The sequence below is a fragment of the Lepisma saccharinum genome, chromosome 1 (assembly GCF_977018435.1).
Source record: "Lepisma saccharinum chromosome 1, izLepSacc3.1, whole genome shotgun sequence".
Classification (NCBI taxonomy): domain Eukaryota; kingdom Metazoa; phylum Arthropoda; class Insecta; order Zygentoma; family Lepismatidae; genus Lepisma; species Lepisma saccharinum.
In genome coordinates this window covers 124,883,234-124,905,538 of record NC_139229.1, presented here as the reverse complement: position 1 = coordinate 124,905,538, position 22,305 = coordinate 124,883,234, and the positions used below count along the sequence as shown (strand labels likewise).

Genomic DNA, 22,305 nt, shown 5'->3' with positions numbered 1-22,305 from the left:
ATTATTGGTACATAATATGTGTTGTATATTACCTTCTTGCATTTCATATGTACGTCTCTGTTCCATATTACTCTTTGAATGCTTTGATAGAGTCCATCTCCCATTTGTCCTCTTCCGTTTATCTCCTCATCTATTCTTCCACTTCTCTAAATTATGCTTCCTAGATATTTGAAACTCTCCACTAGCCCCAACTCTTCCATGTCCATCTCTCTTCTATGTACATTTCTGGTTCTGTTTCTTGTTATTAGCAGCTCACTCTTTTCGGAGCTGAATTTCATTCCTGCTCATCTGATTTCCTCATGCCAACTATCAAGCTGTCTCTGTACTTCTCCTTCACTGTTTTCCCATATTACTAGGTCATTCAGTGAAAAACAGGGTCTTCATCTCTTCCTCTCCTATCTTCTTCCCGACCTCTTTGTTAATTACATCCATTGTAATTGTGAAGAGCAGTGGGGAAAGAGCACTTTCCTGTTTTAGTCCATTACTTATACTGAACCACTCCGTTCTTCCCACTGGTGTCTTCACACAGCTCTGGTTGGCCTTGTATGTGCTCTGCACTCTACACACTATTTCTTCCTCTACTCCTTTCTCTCTTAGAGCCTTCCAAATCTTTGGTCTATTGTCGTCTCTCCCAGCTCACCGTGGCCTAGCGCCGGACAATATCACCACCATGTTCCTGAAGAAAACTGGGGAATCCCTTTCTTATCCCCTCTGCATTCTTCTGAATAGATGTTTCTCGGAGGGCATCTTTCCTCACGCTTGGAAGCAAGCTAACATCACTCCCATTCACAAAAATGGCAACAAAAACCGTGCTTCTTCCTATAGGCCAATCTAGTTACTCTCTCCTCTGTCCATCATTTGTGAAAAAATCATCAAAGACAGGCTATATAAATTTGTTTCTCCGTACCTTAGCTCAAATCAACATGGTTTTCTTTCTGGTAGTTCCTGTCTTACGAACCTGTCTGTTTTTCTCTCACATGCTATGAAATGTATTTCAAACAATTCACAACTGGACGTTATATATTTTGATCTAGCCAAAGCTTTCGATACTGTCAGTCATCGTCTTTTGATTCATAAATAATGCAATAGATTCAACATTCATGGTAACTTTCTTAACTTGCTCACAGATTACCTTAGCGATCGCCAACAACGTGTAGTCCTTCCAGGAACTCTATCTAACTTTCTTCCCGTCCTTTCTAAAGTACCACAGGGCAGTGTTCTAGGACCCCTATTGTTCATATTATTCGTCGATGACCTTACCGACCATCTCACAGCCGCCTCTAGTAATTACCTTCTCTTCGCAGATGACTGTAAGATCTTCAGAGAAATCTCCACTTCCAACGATGCTCATCTTCTCCAGAATGACATAACAACGTTTTTTTCATGGTGCCTGACATGGAAACTTACTTTAAATCCTGAAAAATGTACTACTCTCACCATCTCTCTCAAAAAGAACCTGTTAAAGTCATCTTACTCCATCTTTGGCAATAACATCAAAGCAGTATCCTCTCATAAAGACCTAGGCATTGTTTTCGACCAAAAGCTCACATTTGAAGAACATATTACAGGCACGACAAAAAAGGCTATGCGTCTCTTAGGTTTACTCTACCGTTTCACCGAAATTAGTGACATCTCAGCCCTCACCTTGTACTATAAATCATTCATCTCCCCAATAATAGAATACTGCTCTCCCGTCTGGTCCATGGCATGTCCCACTCAGCTATCCAGAATTGATTCTGTTCTTAACTTTTTCCTGGCTATAGTTCGTTACAGGGTTCCCTCATTACGCAACTTTCCAACACCACATCTCCTGGCCTTTCTAAACCTACAGACTCCCTATCAGCGCCGTTTACTGAACGATTTTAGGTATCTTTACAAAATTGTCAATGGCAAAATCCGTTGCAACACACTCCTCCAGGAATTCCACTTTCGAGTGCCTATGCGCTCAACACGCAACACAAATCTATTTTACACAAAAAAGCCAAGACTGGAAATTCAAAAAAGATCGCTCTTCCACAGACTTCCCACTCAATATAACGACCTCCCTCAAGTGCTGATGTATTTTCCACAGAATATGCCTTTCGGTCAACCATCAGAAGATATGTTGCTAAATAATATTTAATTGTGCTATCTTGACTTATATATATTAATATTTTGTCTTATTTTGTTATTTTTATTTTTGTTATTTTCATTGTTACTGATTTCACTGTAAAATGGCTACGTGCTGTATCTGAAATTTTCTCAATAAATAAATAAATATCTAGGAATGCCATAATCAAATAATTTCCATTCTCATAATGCCTTTCCTGTAATTGCCTTATGGTGAATATCAGATTTGCTGTTGATCTGCTTTTTCTAAATGCATACGGTACCTCTCTTATGTTCAAGTCTGTTACTTCCATTATTCTTAAACCATTATTTAAATGCATCATTTTTGTTTTTCACTGCCTCTCTAGTTCTTTCGTTCCACCATGGTGTTTCTTTCTTCTTTTTTTGTTGTTTCTTGATTGTCCTTCCACATACTTTTTCGGCTGCCTCTACTAGTCTTTCTACATACCTTTTCCGCTGCCTCTACTAATTCTGTTTTAAATCTTATCCATTCTGTTTCTACTCGTTTGGGTTCATCTCTTGGCATTTTAGTTTGCAAAATTTCTTTACATTTCTCTTTTATCATCTTATGCTTCAATTTCCACACACTTATCCTTCTGTCTTGCTCCTCCCTTCTATCTTTTATTTTCAATCCCCTCACATCTCCTACTAGTAACCTGTGATCACTGTCTAAATTCTCACTGGGTATTACTTTAATGTTGTTCATTATCTTCTTTACTTCCTTGTTTACCAATATGTATTCTATTACAGACTTTTGTTCATTATTTCATCTGTATCTTGTAATCTTATGCTGTCATATTTCTTCTTAAAACCAGTTATTATCTACTAACAGTGCGTTTATCTTACAAAAGTTGAGTAGCCTCCTTCTCTCCTCATTTCTCTGTCCCCATCCATCCACTCTAAGTATTTCCATATACCCTGTCCTGTCTCTTCCCACTTGTGCATTAAAATCACCCATCACAATTGGCCACAAGTGGAACATGATTTTCATTCAGAATTTTTTTCAAATGAAAAATATGCAGAATGTTTTTAAGAACAATTACATCAAATTGTTTTACAATTAAACAATTTTACATCAGTGACATGTTAAGTGGTCACCTTTTGGACTTGCCACTGGAAATTCTAGGTTGGAATCATGGTCTGGACGTGGTTATTACTTTTGTGAGTGTCCGTTTATTGATTTCATCTAATCATTAGTCTTCCTCATCATCACAATTAGCCAAAGGAGCGGAAAAATAGTAACAAAAGTACAAATACAAATATCCCCATGAAGTAAGTCTACATAAATCACATTTCTAGGAAAGAAAATAGAGCCTTTGGGTTCAAAGAGCTCATGTACCCCTTGAGAGTTCTAGAGTTACGGCCAAGAGGTACAGTTTTCTTCACTGACCACAAGGAGCTGAATGAGAGAGACAGAATTTTATATGGGTACTTGTGGAAGTAAACTTACGTACTCTAGCAATATGATATTTAATATAACTACGCAAACCACATGAACATGAAGAAGGGGTGAAGGAGAAATGGCTGTTACGAAAAGTGCCAAAAGCCCTGATTAGTGAAAAAGTTTTAGTTCAAGAGTAAGTGTTTTCATTCTCCATAAGAAATACATGGAAGTCGAAACACATTTATTAATTTTATTTTTAGTAAACTATCAGGCTTAATAATCAACTTACACGTACAACACAAGGATAAATCCATAACATAGAACTCTTTCTATTTTTCTAGTATTAGTGAGCATTTTGATTGAATTGAAATAAAGTGTGCAACGTATGCATTTAACCTCTTAATACGATATAATGATACATCAATGCCTTACCCAGAATCTGAACTTAGAACACTGATGTTGAAGAATGATGAACAAGCAATTCTGTCACAGAAGCCTGCTGCAGATGATTCAAAAAATTCTCAACTCCTTCCTGAAGACAGCAATCATAAAATATATGTACACTGGAGGCTCCTCAGTTATTTAGTACTTTACTTTTCTTGAGTACATCATGCATGAAGGACTTGAAATTAATTAGTGACATAAATCTAAGTTAAGATCCTTCCATTCACAATAGAGAAAAAGAAGATTATGCAGACACACACACACACACATACATGTAAGTAATAATGAGGGGGAGGGCATGAATTTGCTGCAGTGTGAAATAGGAATGAAGTCAATACTTCAGTTGTACTGCACCTCTTCACACACATATAAACACAAAATGTAGGGAAAATATAAAGGGATTCCCATTCCATGGGAAATTTTCTACCTTAATTTTCACTTATTGGTTTGCTCTTATGAAGTGCAAATATATTTTCCACCTCAACTGTGGTAAATTACTTCCCACTTTTTCAGGATCCCAAACAGTTGGAAAGATTTAAAATAGTCCTGTTTTAAAGTGCTTAATTCTCGTAGTTTTTGTGCACTATGAGTTTGAGATTGTTTATGGAATGAGTTTGAGATTGTTTATGGAAACATCTGTTTTGTTTTCAGAAAATGAAAAGTTTTTTTTACTTCAGAAAGAAATAGCACATAGAAGTTGATATTTTTTCATCTTAAAACCTTGAACATTTTCTTTCTTGATTTTTTGGAAAATATTTATTTATTAACGCCTTATAGTGAACACACACCATTCCTAACATAAGAATTTGTAAAATTTCCTGCCCTGGCCAAAGAATTTCAGTTCTGTATGGCGTTAATTATTATTTAGATATTGTATTTCAGTGTCTATCCTTTTCATGGTGGGTGCAGTAAGCGTGGTTTTAATATTGTGTAGGTGGTGTTCTGTAGTTCCGCACTGCAAATTTAATTGCTATTTCTAATTACAAGGGACAACTGCCTTCATTAACAAAGGTAACAGTGTCTGGGATGGACATGGTAATGTGTGTGTGTTTTGTTTGTTTCTGGGGGCGACTGTAGTTCCAGTTTCTCCCATCTGGCGACACTCGTGGGTGTTTCTTGCCTTGAGTCATCTGCTGTGCTCTCTGCTGAGAAACTGTTGGGAAAATTTGTAACTACAGTCACCTGGGAACAAACCTAGCAGTGAGACACTACCATCTCTGTCCCAGATGCTATAACTTTTATTAATGAAGTATTGGTCCAATTGAAATTAAACAAAAAAATCAATTAAATTTGCAATGTGGAAATCCAGAACATCATCTATGAAATATCAATCCTTTTGTTTTTCTCATCTGACATTGCAAGTCTTACTTGCTTCATTATTGCCGACTACTTCTTCCTTTGTCTTACTTCTCATCAATGTATCTTTTAGTGAAATGTTTTAGTAAATGTTTTGATTTTCATGTCACCAAAGCATCATTTTAGGCATACTTTCTATGTGAAAATATATTTCTTTCAGGTGTAATGCTAGGTTTTTGTGGAAGAGAATACCTCAGAATATAAAAGATCAAGCAGAACTTAACCAAATATGGGAGGTTGGTCAGAAAATGTGGCTGCGAGATTTTCCAGGAACATATGCTGCTCTACATGCTGCTGGTTGGTCAGAAAATGTAGCATATATAATGGAAGCACTTTTAGGTATTGTATTTTTATACTTTTTTCTTATATTGTATCTTATATATAAGTATTTTTAAGTGCATGTTATCTGTAACTTTTATATTGTAATAAAGTTGCTTTAAAAAAAAATTGAGTATTCTGGAACATTATTCTTTTGCCTGAACAAGAGTTCATCCATAGGTTGCAATATTTATGTTCCAGCAAGAGAAATAAAGATAAGAACTGTGATGATTTTAAAATCCATTAACTACACATTTAAAAGTTGGAGGCCGTCCTCACCTCCTACTATGTCATATATCCATGATAGTTTCAAATTACCCATGACCAGGGGTAGTCAAAACTGAAAATAATTCAGGTGCCACCTGCTTTTTCTCAGGAGCCAGCACTTTTTTTGTGTGTTTGCAAATACGAGCTAAGAATGTCATGAATCCAACTATGATAAAGCTATACATTTTGAAATGTGACCTTATAATATCTAATTTATTAATTAACATATTAAAAGTAATTAATACTTGCTAAAGAGGGGCCTTCCTGAAGAAGGCTCTATTGGTAACGCCACATATAACTATGCAATTCATTCTGCGAGGGGCGTACTATAATGATTTACACTTTATTAATTTTCAGGTCACATGGTCCACCATTCGAGAAGTGAGGACTAGCATATGAAGCTACGAGTCTAGTCTACAGATTGCAGGCAGCAGTGCCCAAAAAGGATTCCCGGTGTTCACACAGCAGCATATTCCGTACATCATTGTCAGTGGACTATTGGACAACATGGAAAGCGACTATAATGGTCAGCGTTGGACAAGTTGGTTTCTGTGGAGAGAGGGTGTGATCACAGCAGAGATTTACAGACGATTAGTGGCAGTGTGTGGTGAACCTCCATTTCAGAAAACGTGATGCACCTGTTCTCAAGAATGACTTGCTCAACCCGTGTAATGTTTGTTGGTGTTGTCACAGTCACTTTCCTTCCAGAACTTGTCCCTTTTTCTGTTCACCTGCATCCTGTTTTCCAGCCTTCCACCCAATTGCAAACGGTTTTCCGTGAAGGTGCATTCCACACACACACTGCCACCAATCGTCTGTAAATCTCTGCTGTGGTCACACCCTCTCACCATAGAAACCAACTTGTCCAACGCTGGCCATTATAGTCGCTTTCCATGTTGTCCAATAGTCTGCTGACAATGATGTACGGAATGTGCTGCTGTGTGAACACCGGGAATCCTGTTTGGACACTGCTGCCTGCAATCTGTAGACTAGACTTCATATGCCAGTCCTCACTCCTCGAATGGTGGACCATGGGATCTGAAAAAAAAAATTGTAAATCATTATAGTACGCCCCTCGTAATACATGGATTTTAAAATTCGGCTAGCAACAGTGCAAAATTTATAATAGCATATTTATTATTGTGATTCAATGATACACATGACACAAAACATGTACTGCACTTGTTATTTTTTTAAAAAAAATGTAATGTAAATTTCCATAAGTGAACTCTAATTATTGGAAGACTGAGCACTGAACTGAGAACTGAATTTAAACATGCGAAACAACTTTTTCTCGTTCCATTTTTTTTTATCCCATACAGACTCTTGAGATGCTCTTTGCCGCAAAGTACAGTAAATGTCCACTTGGAAACAGCACCTAACTCAGCTTGATGCTTGAAATGTGTAGCAGAGTGAGAGATCCCAAAGGCAAGAAGATTGGCAGTGAATCACGTTACTTCTGCCTAGTTTGCAGTGTTCCGTTATGTGTAGCTTCCCCCTTCAGAGTTCACCACATTGTACCTATTTAATGTCTAATAATTTCAAAATCAGAACTGCAATTTGTATGATTTTAAAAACATATCAACGTTTAAAGGCAAGATATTATGTTTGCGTTTATTATTATGATAAAAGTGTATATCCTTCATTACTTCGAGTATACTCGGAATAATAAAATTTGTTCATTGTATATACATGTATGTATATACATAATGTTTATAAGTGAGTGAACTGAATTGTTTAAACTTTCATTTCATATATACAATATTTAGAGGCAGTACATTATAAACTTTTTGTAAAAATAAATTTTCTTATATTATGTTCACAAAAAATTAATATTTTTCATGCATGTTTGTGTAGCCCGAGTTAACTTGGGATTATAAAACATTAATTTTATATTTATAGATATTCTGTCTTCTTAGCTATATTTCAGGTAAAATATGTATTCTTAGTAACAGGGGTGCCCATCGCACCAAGGCCTATGATGCAATCCCCCCCCCACCCCAAAGGTAGAACATTCCCCCCGGTCCCCATGTGCTGGATTTTTTACTCAAATTATTTTGGAACAAAATTTGCAGAACAATAATACCTACATATTTAAGCAATATATGTTTAGTTATTGTTTACAATTTAGACATGTACATGTATATTATATATTACTTTGACATTGATTGAGATAACATTTTACATAAATGATGACATCATCTGACGTTGCATAGTTGTTTCAGCAAAGTTATTGATAGTTTCCTCATTTTGCACGACTTTTAAAATATCGGACTCACGGGATGGAATTAAGGTAGACATTAGATTAACCACTCCTCAGCCATGAATGAACGTAGTCTGTTTTGAATGATTCTTATAACCAGGGAACGAATTTATATGTAAATACATATTTATGTATGAAGCTGAAATCAGTTATATTTTGTATTACCTATCTTTGTGCATCATGGCATGTAGATTCGAAAAATTCCATTTTTATTTTCCATATTTTTACATATATTAGGTTTTTGGCTCATATTTTACACATTTTAGTTATATTTCTATATTTGAGAACATTTCTCAACATATACTTCATATCCGTGCAACAACTACATGACCCTGTGTATCCAAAAGAGTTGAGTGAATTTCTTGCGATTAACTGAAAAATTTGAAATACACTCCCATTACTTCTTTCGATATTGAACACAGTTTTAGTCAATATAAATCCATTTTAAGAGAGAACAGAAGGAAATTGGAACACTTTATTTTGTTATTCATTGTTTTGGAAACAGAAAATTAAAACACATTTTGTGTTGTTTTGCAATTAATGTCAATGTAGGCGTACTGTATTTTATGTAGGTCGTGCAGTGTCTTGTATTATTAAAAAAGTAATTTTTTTAGAACTTGAACATTTTTACTACATATAAATCCGTTCCCTGCTTATAACACTCATTGTGATTTTAAACTTTGATGCTTCGATCAAAACTATAGATTCTGTAAATAATGGTGCACAGCATTCGTTCAGTACAGCTGATTGTTTGTTTGCCGGAACAGGTTGAACCCACGGTGCAATGGGCAGAAGACTTCAAATTGAATACCATCCCACTTATCCTGGGAATGAATGGTAATATTACACATGTACTCCATACACCTGTATTTGAACTGCCTTGTAAGACTTTTATCCTTTTCAATTTACATAATGAACAATGAAAACTGACAGTATTTTACAATTATCCAGTCAACACTAAAACTGATGTCTGGATCTCGGAAGTTCCAAGCCGACTCGGAACTATCACAAAAGAAAACACCAGACGTTGTTTACCCCTGGCTGATATGCCAACAATCGAAAGGCGTATGACATTTGAAACCTTTCATTGCAGTTGAAATTAAAAGACTGAAGAAAGAAAAATCACAGCTTACTTTCATGTTTGCTAACATAAAATTTACAAAACTGGTCAGGTTCACTGCCATAGTTAGTGTACTGAACCGTATTCTTAACAGTTTGTCTGCTTGACTATATGGCGTACCAGTGGTGTGGCGTGACTTTTTAAAAAGTGTTACCGGCTATCAGTACGACATTTATGCCTGCTAGACGTTATTACAACCCCCCCCCTTCTTTCGGTAAAGAAAACATTTCTTCGAGCTAGATATTTGTTCATTTCGTTCTTGTTTTGCAATCAGCACAGTGATTTAGCTACAAACACTCCTAGAAAGAACTACCACTCATGAGACAGTTACCACAAAAATCGAATGAATAGTGGTAGACCCTTGTCAATTCTTCATCTGTCTTCGTTTTTTTGCAATGAGATGCGAAGGGGAAGAAGAAGAACCACACTTTTCTTGGGTCAGTTTGATGTTTGTGTGGTGAGCACTGAGCAGACGACAGAACTCCGTTCCTTTGTGGAAGGGAAACCCAGCTGTACGTACTACTGTTGCCAACTTAGTATTTTGGAGGAAGGTTTTTCCAAATCACGAATCACACCAAGGAACTATATTTTAGTCTATTACCTAACTGGTCTGAGTTGTAGTTCAATCCAGCCTTGGCTCTGCAGTCTACCACTAGTTGCTTCACAGAAATTGTATTCCTATTTAGGTGGGATTTAGCTCTTTTCTGCCAATCCGATGTGACAACACTGGTTGCTCCGGTGGGTTTGAACGGCAACAGGGCCCCTTAACAGGTATATGAATACCCCCATAAAGTCCTTCCCCGCTCTTTCCTTGCATTGGCGCCACCTTTTCCCTTGTTGCCTCTTCAGGGTAGCGGAATGGCCTCCCTCTTTGTTTCTGTCGGCTGCAGAAAAAATGTCCTAGGCAATATCAACTCGACGGCAACGGGGTTCATTAACGTATTTAACAATGTTGTCGTTTTATTGAAACAACTTTTTAATTCTTTACATTTTGCTGTTACCTGCGGTAACACCAGCTACATGCACGCCACGCCTCTGTGGCGTACGCTTTTAGAAGGAACATGAGTTCAGCCAATACGCAGCCAGTGCTGTTGCGCTGCTGCCAAACCAACTGCTAGCGGAAAGGAAACGCAGAGATTTCACCGTGTCCAATATTCAGCTTTTTATATATAATGCATGCACGTGATATTTAAGTACAATGAAATATATAGTAAAGAATTCTATACAGGATTATATCATATCACTGCAGCATATAAGAGGAACTCGTACCTGAAAGAAGTTTGAAGGTATTTATTATAGAGGAACTGCAAGACCATCATCATCACTCTCGTTTCTGTTTTCTGGCATGGTTCCCAGGAGATTTGAATAGGAGTTCACCGATTTATGTGGTAGATACTTTACCCTGTTTTATAATACGCAGTATGCACACAGACAGCACACGTTTTAGCCGTAAGTTCTCGACTCGGAGAAAACACTGTTTCAGCACGCACTTCTTCCGACACCAATTCCTTGAAGCAAGAATACACTAGATTTCTGTTTTGTGAACGTAATATTTTACCCTTGGTGCCTGTACTATTTGTAATAGGTTTCAAGAGATACATTATGAATTTTGAATTGATTTACTTTATTTTATTGAACTTTTCTGTCACTTTTGGCTAATTGTGAAGATGGGAATGAGTGATGATATATGAAATTGATGGATGGACATTTACAAAATCCATGTCCAGGCCGTGATTTGAAGCCAGGATCCCTGGCGTCGTAGCGCGATATGCTAACCACTCCACCACGGGGGCCGGCGCGAAATTATTAATACTCGCAGAACACACACTATTACATAACTATCGAACATAAGGGCTGGACTTCACTACGTGCTACAACGCCAGGAGTCCCGAGTTCGTATCCCGGCCCAGGCATGGGTGTTTTGTAAGTGTCCATTCATCAATATCATCATCCATCCTCATCTTTGCGATTAGCCAAAGGTAGCAGAAAAGCGAAGTAAAATAAACCAACATTTAATCAATCAATAAGGGCCATATTGAAGCATCTCACAACTGTTCTTCGTGGCGTACGAGTACAATTATCTTACACCGCCCCTGTTACGAAAACGCTGAACTGAAAGTGACTCAGACTTGCAATGTTCGTAAATGCCCATGACAATGAAGGGCCATTGTTCATATTCAGCCGAATTTGACACCCTTAGCTTTACCAAGACACAAGTCAGAGGGGTTCATAAGAAGGTGGCAAATAAAAAAAAAACAGACGGAACACTGAAGGAGGACAAAGGGTCATTGTGTGTGTGTAGAGATGCGCTGTTTCCCTTGTTTCTTTGAGAAACGATATCTCGGGCTGTAGGCAACGGAAATGCATGGGACTTGGACAGTCAGGTTCATAATGTCGTGTCCCATGCCATGATGAACCTTAAAGTGGCGAGTTTTATAAAGAACTTCTTGCGTGCAAAAAAAATTACAGAACATGGCGCTTAACTTGCTCGCCGTAGTTTCCTAACTGTACAACGTTGTACTCCTGCTATTGGCTGGTCGCCAAGGACACGCTCTCCGTAACTCCGCCCAATATCGCTTCTAAAACTGTGCGTCGTATATCCTTGTATTAATGGGAACAGCATGCCTTCCTCCTTCCAAACTGATTCACCCACAGGTAGGTAGAAAAACAACATAACCATAACTAAAAATCAATATCAAGTCAAACAAAACGACCCTCTCCCCATTTTTGGGTCAAGATATATATATACAATTTGTAGCAAAATTATAAACTTTTGCCCCTTCCCAAAAAAAAATTCCCATGATGCAGGTGCATCGTGAATCCTCCCACTGTGGGCACCCCTGCTTATTAAGGAGCACACTTGTGAAGTCCATGCCAAAGAGAATTGCTGCTGTGATTGTCGAGGGGAGATATATGTAATGTAGGTGGGCACGGTGGCTCAGTCGGTAACGCGTCTCTCTACCATGCTCAAGGTCCCGGGTTCGATCCCCGGCCGGTTCAAATCCGGGAACTTTTCTAACGTTGGAAGCGGCTCCAGCGCCCACCCAGCGTCGAATGACATGGGTACCTGGGGGAAACCCTGGGGGGTAAAGGCAGTTAGGGGCATGATGCTGATCACATCACCCCCACTCACGACCGGATCAAGAAAGTGTGGGGCGTTACCCCCACACCCCCTATATGCCTTAACCCTTAGTTCGCCGCCGTAACACATATGTTACAAAAAAAGTATGTCCCTTGTAGCCGCTGTAACACATATGTTACAAACAGCTTTAGATACAATTATAGAGGGTTTGCCACACTTATATTTGTATAGTGAGGTTGAAACACTGACAGTTCGTTCGGAACATGTTTTGCAATCGTGTTTCGAAAATTCCAAATCCCCCCCCCCCTCCTTGTCACGTGTTTGGGCTCACCCAAACAGGTGTTCGCTGGTCAGTTGACAGACACAATAAATGCTTGGTATTTACGATGCTGTTTTCCTCCAAGCTTCCAACGCTGTGATTTAGTACTGATAAGGCACACATTCTTCTTTGTGTTTAGACCTGTTGATCCAGCTGAAGTAGTGGTGGGGGGGGGGGGGTAGGGCAAGGAGAGAGGGGATTGGATGAGGTTTGGTGTTGTTGCCTGTATGTTAGAAGTGCAATGAAGCTTGACGATTTCATGCCAGAAGCATGAGTCTAAAGCATGTGTCTATCCAGAAGTATAGACAAAATAAACGATTGCAAAGGCTCCCTTCCCTCCTCTGTTAGGACTAACAAACGCCTCACCATAAACACTTCGTATCATATAACAGCTCATCGATTTCCCTAACGCACAATCGTTTCCTTCCGGACATATTTCCACAAAGAGCCGAGTCAAAAGGGAGAAATAGATTCACAGTAGCTACACAAGATGCAAGTGCGAACGAAAAAAGCAAAAGTTTGGGTTTTCTCCCCAAAGTAGCTGGAGAAGAGGGGGCAAACTCCATATTTTTATGATTTTTTCATTGAAATTTGGGGGATGCAGCCCCCGCCCGTAACCCCCCCCCCCCACGGTTGGGGCATCCAAATTTTACATGGTTGCATGCACTGATGTTCTGCCCGCAAAACAAAAGTTATCCGAAGTAGATTGGTCCCATAGTGTCAGTTATAACAATTTTATGAATAATATGCAAATTGGCTAAAATTCGCTAGAGTTTTACGTTTTGCCTTATTATTCAAATTGTATTGCACCCACGATCATGAATCAAGTTTCATTCTGTTGCGGAAGGTCCATTCTTTGAAAAAAAAAGCAAAAGTTCCGGTTTTCTCCCCAAAGTAGCTGGAGAAGAAGGGGCAAACTTCACATTTTTATGTTTTTTTCATTGAAATTTGGGGGATGCAGCCCCTGCCCGTAAACCCCCCGCGGTTGGAGCATCCAAATTTTACATGGTTGCATGCACCGATGTATTGCCTGCAAAACAAAAGTTATCTGAAGTAGATTGGTCCCATAGTGCCAGAGTTATTACGATTTTTCTCCATTATGTATACAAATTCAAATTTCCCGCTCAAAGCCTCGGCGACACTGGGCTTACTTTCGTCAGACCGAGCGGCGTACTAAGGGTTAATGGCATGCTGCTAAGCACAGGGGAGCACTTTACCTTTTTTTCACTTTACCTTTTTAGGTATATGTAATGTGGTATCAGTAGAGGCATGCATGTTTCGTTTTTGACGGAAACACGAAATGTGGAATAAAACACTGTTAAGTTCATTTTTCATGTTTTTGAAAGGTGGAAGGTACATTTTCCTACCATGTTTTGTCACGAAATGACGTGAAATAAACTCTTAGAAGCGAAATTTAGAGTTTATTTACCAATACAACACTTTCTCATTTCTAAATTATCCTGCAAGTTATGCAAATCACGAAAAATTGATTGCAATTCTGCTGTAAATATTTGAGAAGCAAAAAATGGACTACTTTACACAGAAATAAACTTGATACTCTGACAACTACATAAATGTGAAATTATAAGGGAAGAGTTTATTTGGTGTAATAAGTAGGGAACAGATTTTTAGGTGCTAGAAATGAGGGATTTAGGACTTTAAAATCTCCATTTTAGAACTTTTAGGTGCTTATAATAAACTAATATGCATAATTATTAATAATAATTTTATGAAATAACTGGTTTTAGATGCAATTTGTACACAAAAGTTATATTTTTAGTCCAATGTAAAAACTTCATCATATTTTGAAGCACTGCATCACCATATCATCGTATGCATTTCAGTGTTCTCCATTGGGTTGGGAAGTTCTTCCAGTAGTCTGTGAGTAGTACAGTCACGGACACTTCTGTGTTGTAATAATCCCATTAACTTTCAATGTGATCATTACAACCCAGAAGTGTCCTTGGAGAACCTTCTCTCTACGCCGCAGGACGTTATTGGTGCAAACTTCATAAATGCAACTGCTCCTGATTCCCAAGGAAGGTTTGGTTTTCCCCGAAGCGTAGAAACAAAGAGGCCATAGGTTCGATGTCCGTTGGAGGCATATAATGATTCGGATCCCACTTTAAACTGTAGGTCAACTCCCGATTAGTCTATGTGTGCATAAAGTGTGCTCGTAAAACTCAACCGCAAAACTCAAACTGCAGGCAAGTTTGCAGTGGTCTTCTCTATACTAGCGCACTAGTAGGTTACGGTGCAAAACCTCTTCTTTCACCTAACTGTTGTGTCAATGGAGGAAATAGGCAACGTGATTGGTCACTTGCAGGGTTGCCTTTCCTACTAGTTACAGCAGGCACTCGAAACAGCCAATCAAACGGAGATATTCTTAGAATCTTCCCGCATACTTACACTGTTGGAGGCCGGGAATAATACTGGCCCTGTTTTAACAACTGAATGATTTTGTAGCGAGGATTCTGTCCCATAACATCCTGCATTTCTGTTTGGTATGCAAACTGTTCCTTTAATTGCCTGGAAATACAGCATTCAACAGCGGAGAATGCCTCATCCACTCAGTTCGCTCCACATTTTTCCAATTTCATGATGCAAGTTGGAAGATGGCGGAAATTTGCACAGACGTTGTTGTTGTTGCTCGGAGAATAAATTTTATTCCTTTTTCAATTCTGAACCAAAAATATACGTATAAAATTTTGTCAAAAACTACTCTTGAAGGAGTTATGATCTATTTTCTTTGTTAATTCATGAAGTGGCAGCCATCTTGGATTTATGACATCACACAGGCCATATGCCACAATTGCAGGCAAAACACCTGGTAGTACATGATTGTGTACCACACTAGCAACGTATCACCAGTAGTCATATATTTCCTTCATTCAAAAACCCACGGGATTACATATACCCCTTGACTATAACTTATTTCACTTACAGTTTCTATTTTGAATTTAGAGCTTTGTCATGCCATGATACAAAATAATTTTATATGATGTAGTTGCCAAGGGAAGGATATTGGCCATTATTTCTTGTTCCTAATTTGTCTCCCCATGGGGTAAATGTTGTTAACAGATTACTTTTGAGGTAGTACATTTTCAGTGAAATTTTTTGGTGGCTGACCCATTTTCATTTGACTATCCCTCGTATGCAGTGGCGTAGCGGCTGCCCCTGTAAGGTATAGGGTCCCTAATGTTCTCTCTCTGTTCTCCTGAAATTTTATATAATCCCATAAATTCAACAGATAGTGTGTCTTATTTAAAAAATGGATTTGCCAAACAGAAACCTGGTTCCCAGAAGCATATCATATGACGATGTCTGCGATAAGAAACAGTGCTGCATTGTCTCAGCTAGAGGGGCCCAGCTAACTTGACGTATGGGTCTCCTGTGAAGTGCAGAATTAACTTACTTGCTCTTAGATGGCAATCGATAGGAAAATTCTCTCATCTGATACCTTTATAGCTACGCAGTTTGTTGTAAATGTAATGTAGTGTAGTGTATGAATCCACTAGAAAGATTCAGTTGTTCAACCAGTGGATGCCTTATTGTTACACAATATCTAAACAAACAAACTTGATAATTCATGATCTTTTTTCCACCAGTAATGTTAGTTTTACGCGTGATAGTTAAATTTGCGTGATATTTAAAATTTAACTTCCCACCAAATATTTTAAGGAGGCCCCAAGCCTCAATATGAAATTGAAATAAGATCCGAGATAAACTTCCCTTATTGTCCACACCTCTTACGTTTTACTTCAAAGTGGCCCAAAAAAACTCAGTAGGATGTGGAACCCAGGGTCAGTTATACCTTTATCATTAGGTCACTATTCCACCATGCAGGGTATTCAGCCTATACAGTGTTCAAAGTAAAAATTACTACCTGCGAATTTGCTTTTTTGAGTTAGGGGATAGAAGGAAATATTCTTATGAAGGTGAAGACAATGCAGTAGGTGGAGGAGGATGCTTAGGCAAATTATCCTAGCTAGGGAGATGCTTTATTAATATTTTCTTAGCTGGTGGGATGGCATTCCCCTGTGTCATTTACACTCCACCCCTCACACACACTCTTCAAGCACTGATGATCTATTTACAAAATGGTTCTTGTTTCATGAAAAAGTCTAAAAAAAATATCAGTGGTCTATCGAAAAGAAATGGCATAGTTAAAATTATGAATAATAATATTGAGGTCCACTTGGGGCCCATTTGGGGGGGGGGGGAGTCCAGTCCTTCCAATCTGCAATTCATTGAGTGACAAATTTTCAGTGATTGAAGTCCCATCGCTGCTTTATTATCTATCTCTCAAGACTCGAGTTCGCTGCTATTTCTTCATAGAAGATTGCAATTGACCTTATGATGTTAGGTCACCATCGACAATCTAGAGGTCAACCCCTCATAACTGAAATGATAAATTTGCTTGAGTGGTTTTTGGGGTTCAAGGTGCATCCACCTTGAAGTCAAAAAAAGGAGTGTTTACCATATTTTAAAAAAATTTCACCAAAGATTATTTTTTTAAAATATATGTGTACATGTAACTCATTTTTTTTAATGTTTATATTAAAAAATAAGGATCACAAACAAAATATTTGGCTAAATGAAGCCTCCCCCTCCTCCAAAAAAGAATCCTGACTGTGCCACTGCGTTGAAGTAAGAGAAAATATTTATCATTAGTGTTATTTTCAGAGGTACAGACCACCCTGATTTAGTTTTGAGAAAATACTACACTGATATGTAGCTTAAGTTGATGACAAAAAGGGGAAATACAGGTTATTTGCTGTAAAAGTTAATTTATTTTATAACAACCGGGGGTGGGGACTGGCTAACTGCCATCATCTCGATATTTTTTTTCACTAAGGGGCCACAGAGAACTGCGCTACACCACTGCTCATATGTAAAAGTATAATCTGTCCAGCTTAATTTTGTAAAGTAAATTTCAAAACACATACAAGGGTGGGCTGAAAAGTTTTGCCTGTTGATTAATATCTCGGGTTATAGTGAACAGAATTTAATCAAGTTTTTTCAGCTTGATCCCATGAAAAACGTAAGATTGAGTTTCCACTGTATTGGTTAACATTTTTTGGTTACAAGATTTAGAAATCAGTAGTTTTCTGATGCTTTATGAAACATGAGGTTAAGATGATTATCATTTTTATGTAATATTTTCCAACATATCTTTTCTATTTCAGAATCTGTTCGAAAGCGAGCCATCAACCTAGTTGCCAGAGCCTATTCTTCAATTAGCCTGGATGATTTTTCAATGTTTGTAGGCCTCGAGCCTGATCAAGCGATTCAAGGGGCAGCCGACCAAGGATGGAGAGTAGATGCTGCAGCTAGGATGATCTATCCTCATAGGCCGACAACAGATAACTATCAAATAGCCTCCAGTGAGGATCAGCTCCATAAGTTAACAGAGTTTGTGTCGTTCCTGGAGAATTAAACAGCAAAAGGTGTATACAGTGAACTTCAAAGTACAGTGATATTTTGGTGAACTAACAGAAGTTTGAGAATTGTGATGTGAAATGTGTTCCATATTGGAAGCAATGTAATATTTTCAAGTATTGTATATTCCCAGCTAGAGAAATACTAGAGCAATATTTTTAAGTTTTGTGAACATTTTCAATTTATCCAGTCTGCGAGAATGGAGAGCCAAAATTTGTAACTAAATTTGAAATATGTCCCATTTTTAGAGTGAAGGTAGTTAATATGATCAACTCACTGTTGTTCATTGAATGAAAATAAATTTGAAAACAATTTTATCAACATCCAATTGTTTAAGATAGATAGATATATTTTGCAAGACTTTATCAAAAAATTTTGTTTCCAACTTTATTTATTATTATTTTTTTTTTTTATTTGGGTGTTCTAGCTTTCCAGTCATAGCACATAAACAACTACAAATAATTCACAACTTGCTTCTGACTGTGATAAATTGGTGTTAATTTATAGGAGTGAAAGTCCCTTTCTCTACAATACTCTCTCTCTTTCTTTACTCTTTTATTGTGATTGCTTTGTGTTAAGTTCCTGAAAAATTAAAGTGTAAACATTTAAATTTATTATTTCGTGACTGAAGGAATCAAATACTAGTTCAAAGTTCAAACTTGCCAAAGTCACACCTTGCTTGCTCTTTTGTGCAATAAATCTATTTTGTGAGAAAGACATAATGAAACCTCAAATAAATAGAACATGGGAAGTAAGTACTTTCCAACAATGTTTTTATTGATTTATGTTTTAAGTTTATTCCATTTGATCAAAAATATTTAAAAAATGCTTCAGTTTTCTACAATTTCATCTGCCAATTTTCTTAATAATAATAGTTGGAAATAAAGAACCTTGTGTTAAAATTATTTTTTTCTTTGTTTATTCCAAGGAACACTAAAGTTGCTGACCACAGTTTATTAAGATTTAGAAAGCATTTTACATGTAACGTTTCTACCCTCTGTAAGGGTTTTTCTCGGACAAAGAACTAAACTAAATCGTCTGAGAAAGGCCCTGATAGAGGATAGAAGCTTAACATGTAAAGTGTTTTTTAAATCTTAATTAACTGCCTTGGTCAGCAACTTTAGTGTTTGCAATATGAAAACAAAGCTTAACCCATCCGCATACCATTTAAATTTGAACCCCCGTGTTCATGTCCACTTCCAAAATCCACATTTTCCTCTTCATCGCTATCGAAAACCAACTTTTCAATTGCAGAATCTTCTACATCATTCTTATGCAACATGTTTTAAGACGTAACAAATGAAGGTTTGTTTACATGAGAAATTACTGAACAAACTTGAAATGGTATGAAAAACGTAGCAGCACAAACATACACGTCATAGATTTGAAAGATCATACAACCTCTGCCATCTATTGAATGAAAAAGAAACTATGTGATGAAAATCGGTCCAGTCAGGCCGTCGATTCGATGACTAGGTAAGCGAATGGGTTAATTATATTACCATTCCAATGAAGTATTGTTTTACATGTGAATATAGGATTCAAGAGACTCACCAAAACATGTACTGAAGTGCACCGGCATAGAAACATTTATTGTACCATGGGGGAATGTGGAGAGTTTTCAAAGTTCACCCATAGAAGTGTACATACATAATATGGGTTATTCCATATGTGAACTCTCACAAATGTTTATTCAAGTAAAAAGGGGAACAGGGTTGGTAGGAAAAGCAAGGCACATACACATATATATAAAAGATAAAAACAACTTCCATTTCTTGTAAAAATTCTACACTTAAACAACATGGTTATTAAGCATTGTGTAGTTACTACCTATTATTTACACACACACACACACACACACACAGCATGTTGCTCTACAACACTGACAAACTTTGACCCAGTGGTTGAGGGAGGGGAGGGGGAGATCATCAAAGGGAACAACTTTTCTTTGCAACGTTTTGCTAGTACACTATCCCTTGAGGAAGGGCATTTTTTATCCTGTAAGTATGCAGCCATGTGGCACAAATTCACTGTTGCCATTCATTTTTCTGTCAGAAAACCTATGAAAATCAATGGTACGATATGGAAGGAGCTGCTGTGGTCCAGTTGGTAGGATATCTGAATGCCATATTGGACACCCAGTTTCTATTTGTGTCGTGGGTGAAGTGAGTATTATTTCGACCTTGTCCCTGCATAAAGTGGCTTTGGGGTTCACCCAACCTCTTATTAGATGGGCATCTGGAAAGGTAAAGGTGGCCAGACGATTGTGCTGTATCACTTCACTTCCAAAAATGGTTTAGATTAATAATATGTGGGGCTCTACCTCCACATCCCCTTTGTGCCTTCACTGGAATTTAGAATCGGAGCTAAAATCATCTGGTGCAGAATATGCAATTCACTCCTTATCCAATTTCGTGTGTCTTAACTTCAACACAAAGAATAATGTTGCAGTTGGGTTCACAAATAAAATAAAATGTGTTGCTGTTCTTTGTTGAATTCAGAGCTCCCCGTTGGCATAGTGGTAACGTCGGCACTTTGCAATGAATGAGTCCCCGGTTCGATACCCGGTGGAGGCTCAAGTGGTTCGGATCCCACCTCAAGCTGTAGGTCCAGTCCCGATTAGCCTTCCTGTGGATGAAGTGAATTCAAAACTCAAAACTCTTTGTTGAATTCTGACTGGTAGGATCACACACACACTTAGCAGAATGGACAGTCAGATCATAATGTATTCTATTTATAAATATTACGATTGTAACTTTTCATACATATAACAAATGTTGTTTTTAAAATTATACACCTACACAACACTGCTGGAAGCTTGTTGGTGGGGAGAGGTGGGCTGGGCACCAGCAAAGTTATGTGCGAAATGTTCCAATATTTTCAATGAATTGTTAGTCAATGCTATGAATGTTTCAAATATGTGCTTTAGTACATTTTTACATACGAAATGTTTCTGAATTTGTCTAATTTTTAATTTAAGGCAAGGAACCTTACAAGTAACTGAGCGTTGCAAATGTTAGAGCGGGCTACATTCAGGGTGCCATGAAAAATCTTGAAACACTAAGGGCACCAGGGAGCAAAGAAATTTGGGAACCCTTGCTTTAAATGGTCGAAAATCAATCTCTCTGATCCATGGCAAAATAATGCTAGGAGGAAAAATACGAAACTCGAGGGAAGAAGGAATATGAGCAATGTCGCATTGACTGACACTTCAATCATAAGCATCGCAGGCACGTTATTGTGGAGGGGGTGATTTTGTATGATTCCCAAATATCTTAATACACAAAATACATTTTTTCTGAACTGGATGCATTCTCCCCTCTGTCCCGCTAACAATGCACGTGCTTTCAGTGCTGAATGAATATCGTTGGTTAACATATGGTCGGTGTAATAGAAAGTAGATTGCGGAGTATGGTAATCTTGTGTTGTACATACCTGAGATTGCATGTTATACTAATTAGTTTGCACTAGCCATTAGTAATTGTAAATTACGTAATTAAAAGGGTGTTAATTGAAGAAAAAAATCTTGTATTACTTCAAATATAGTGTGATTTTTTGGGGAAATTGTTGAAAATAAGTTGAATTGTTATTCTCACTTTTTCAATTGATGAAGTTACAAGGGAGAAGAGTAAATCTCCATTGAGTATAAAAATTTTATTGTGAACACCTGTATGTGAACTGCACGTGGCGCCACTGAATTTACAGCAACACATTTAAATAGAAATAAAGTTCAGAAAAGTATAGTCTTAATCATATCCTCTCTCCCACCCGATTCCAGGACATTTGTGGGTTCCGAAGAAACTATTAGGGATACCGGGACTGTCCTTGAAAATCCGGGATGTATAGCAATCCTAGGTATAATCAGGTTATTGAAATCCAATCTGCCACCACCTGAAAGGCCACAACTTTATTAAATTAGGTAAACCTACGAACTTCTACTTTCTCTATATAAAATTAGCAGAAAATGATTTAAAAAAACTATTCCCAGCTCCACTTTCAAAAGAATTACACTTTTAGAATTAGTATTTTCTTCCTTGCTACAAAATTGAAAATATCATCGGTGTTATTTTAATATTCCTGTGTACACCTAACAGCTCGGGGTCCATTAGTCGAGTATCTCCCGTGGAATTTTGAAGCCATGATTTCAACATCTTGAATGTTAAAAACATCCTCTAGGGTGTTGCAGTTGAACTTGCAGTGT

The 22,305-nt window shown here is 37.7% G+C and overlaps 1 protein-coding gene across 1 annotated transcript in view; it reads left to right on the top strand.

The window, feature by feature from the left end:
- The window catches only part of CSN8 (COP9 signalosome subunit 8), a 29,043-nt gene extending 10,616 nt beyond the window's left edge, over positions 1-18,427 (top strand). The window contains exons 3-4 of the mRNA XM_083138287.1: positions 5,454-5,632; positions 17,852-18,427. Of these exons, the coding sequence (XP_082994413.1) occupies positions 5,454-5,632; positions 17,852-18,102 (430 nt within the window). The 3' untranslated portion in view covers positions 18,103-18,427. The remainder of the gene's footprint in view (positions 1-5,453; positions 5,633-17,851) is intronic.
- The last annotated feature ends 3,878 nt before the right edge of the window (positions 18,428-22,305 follow it).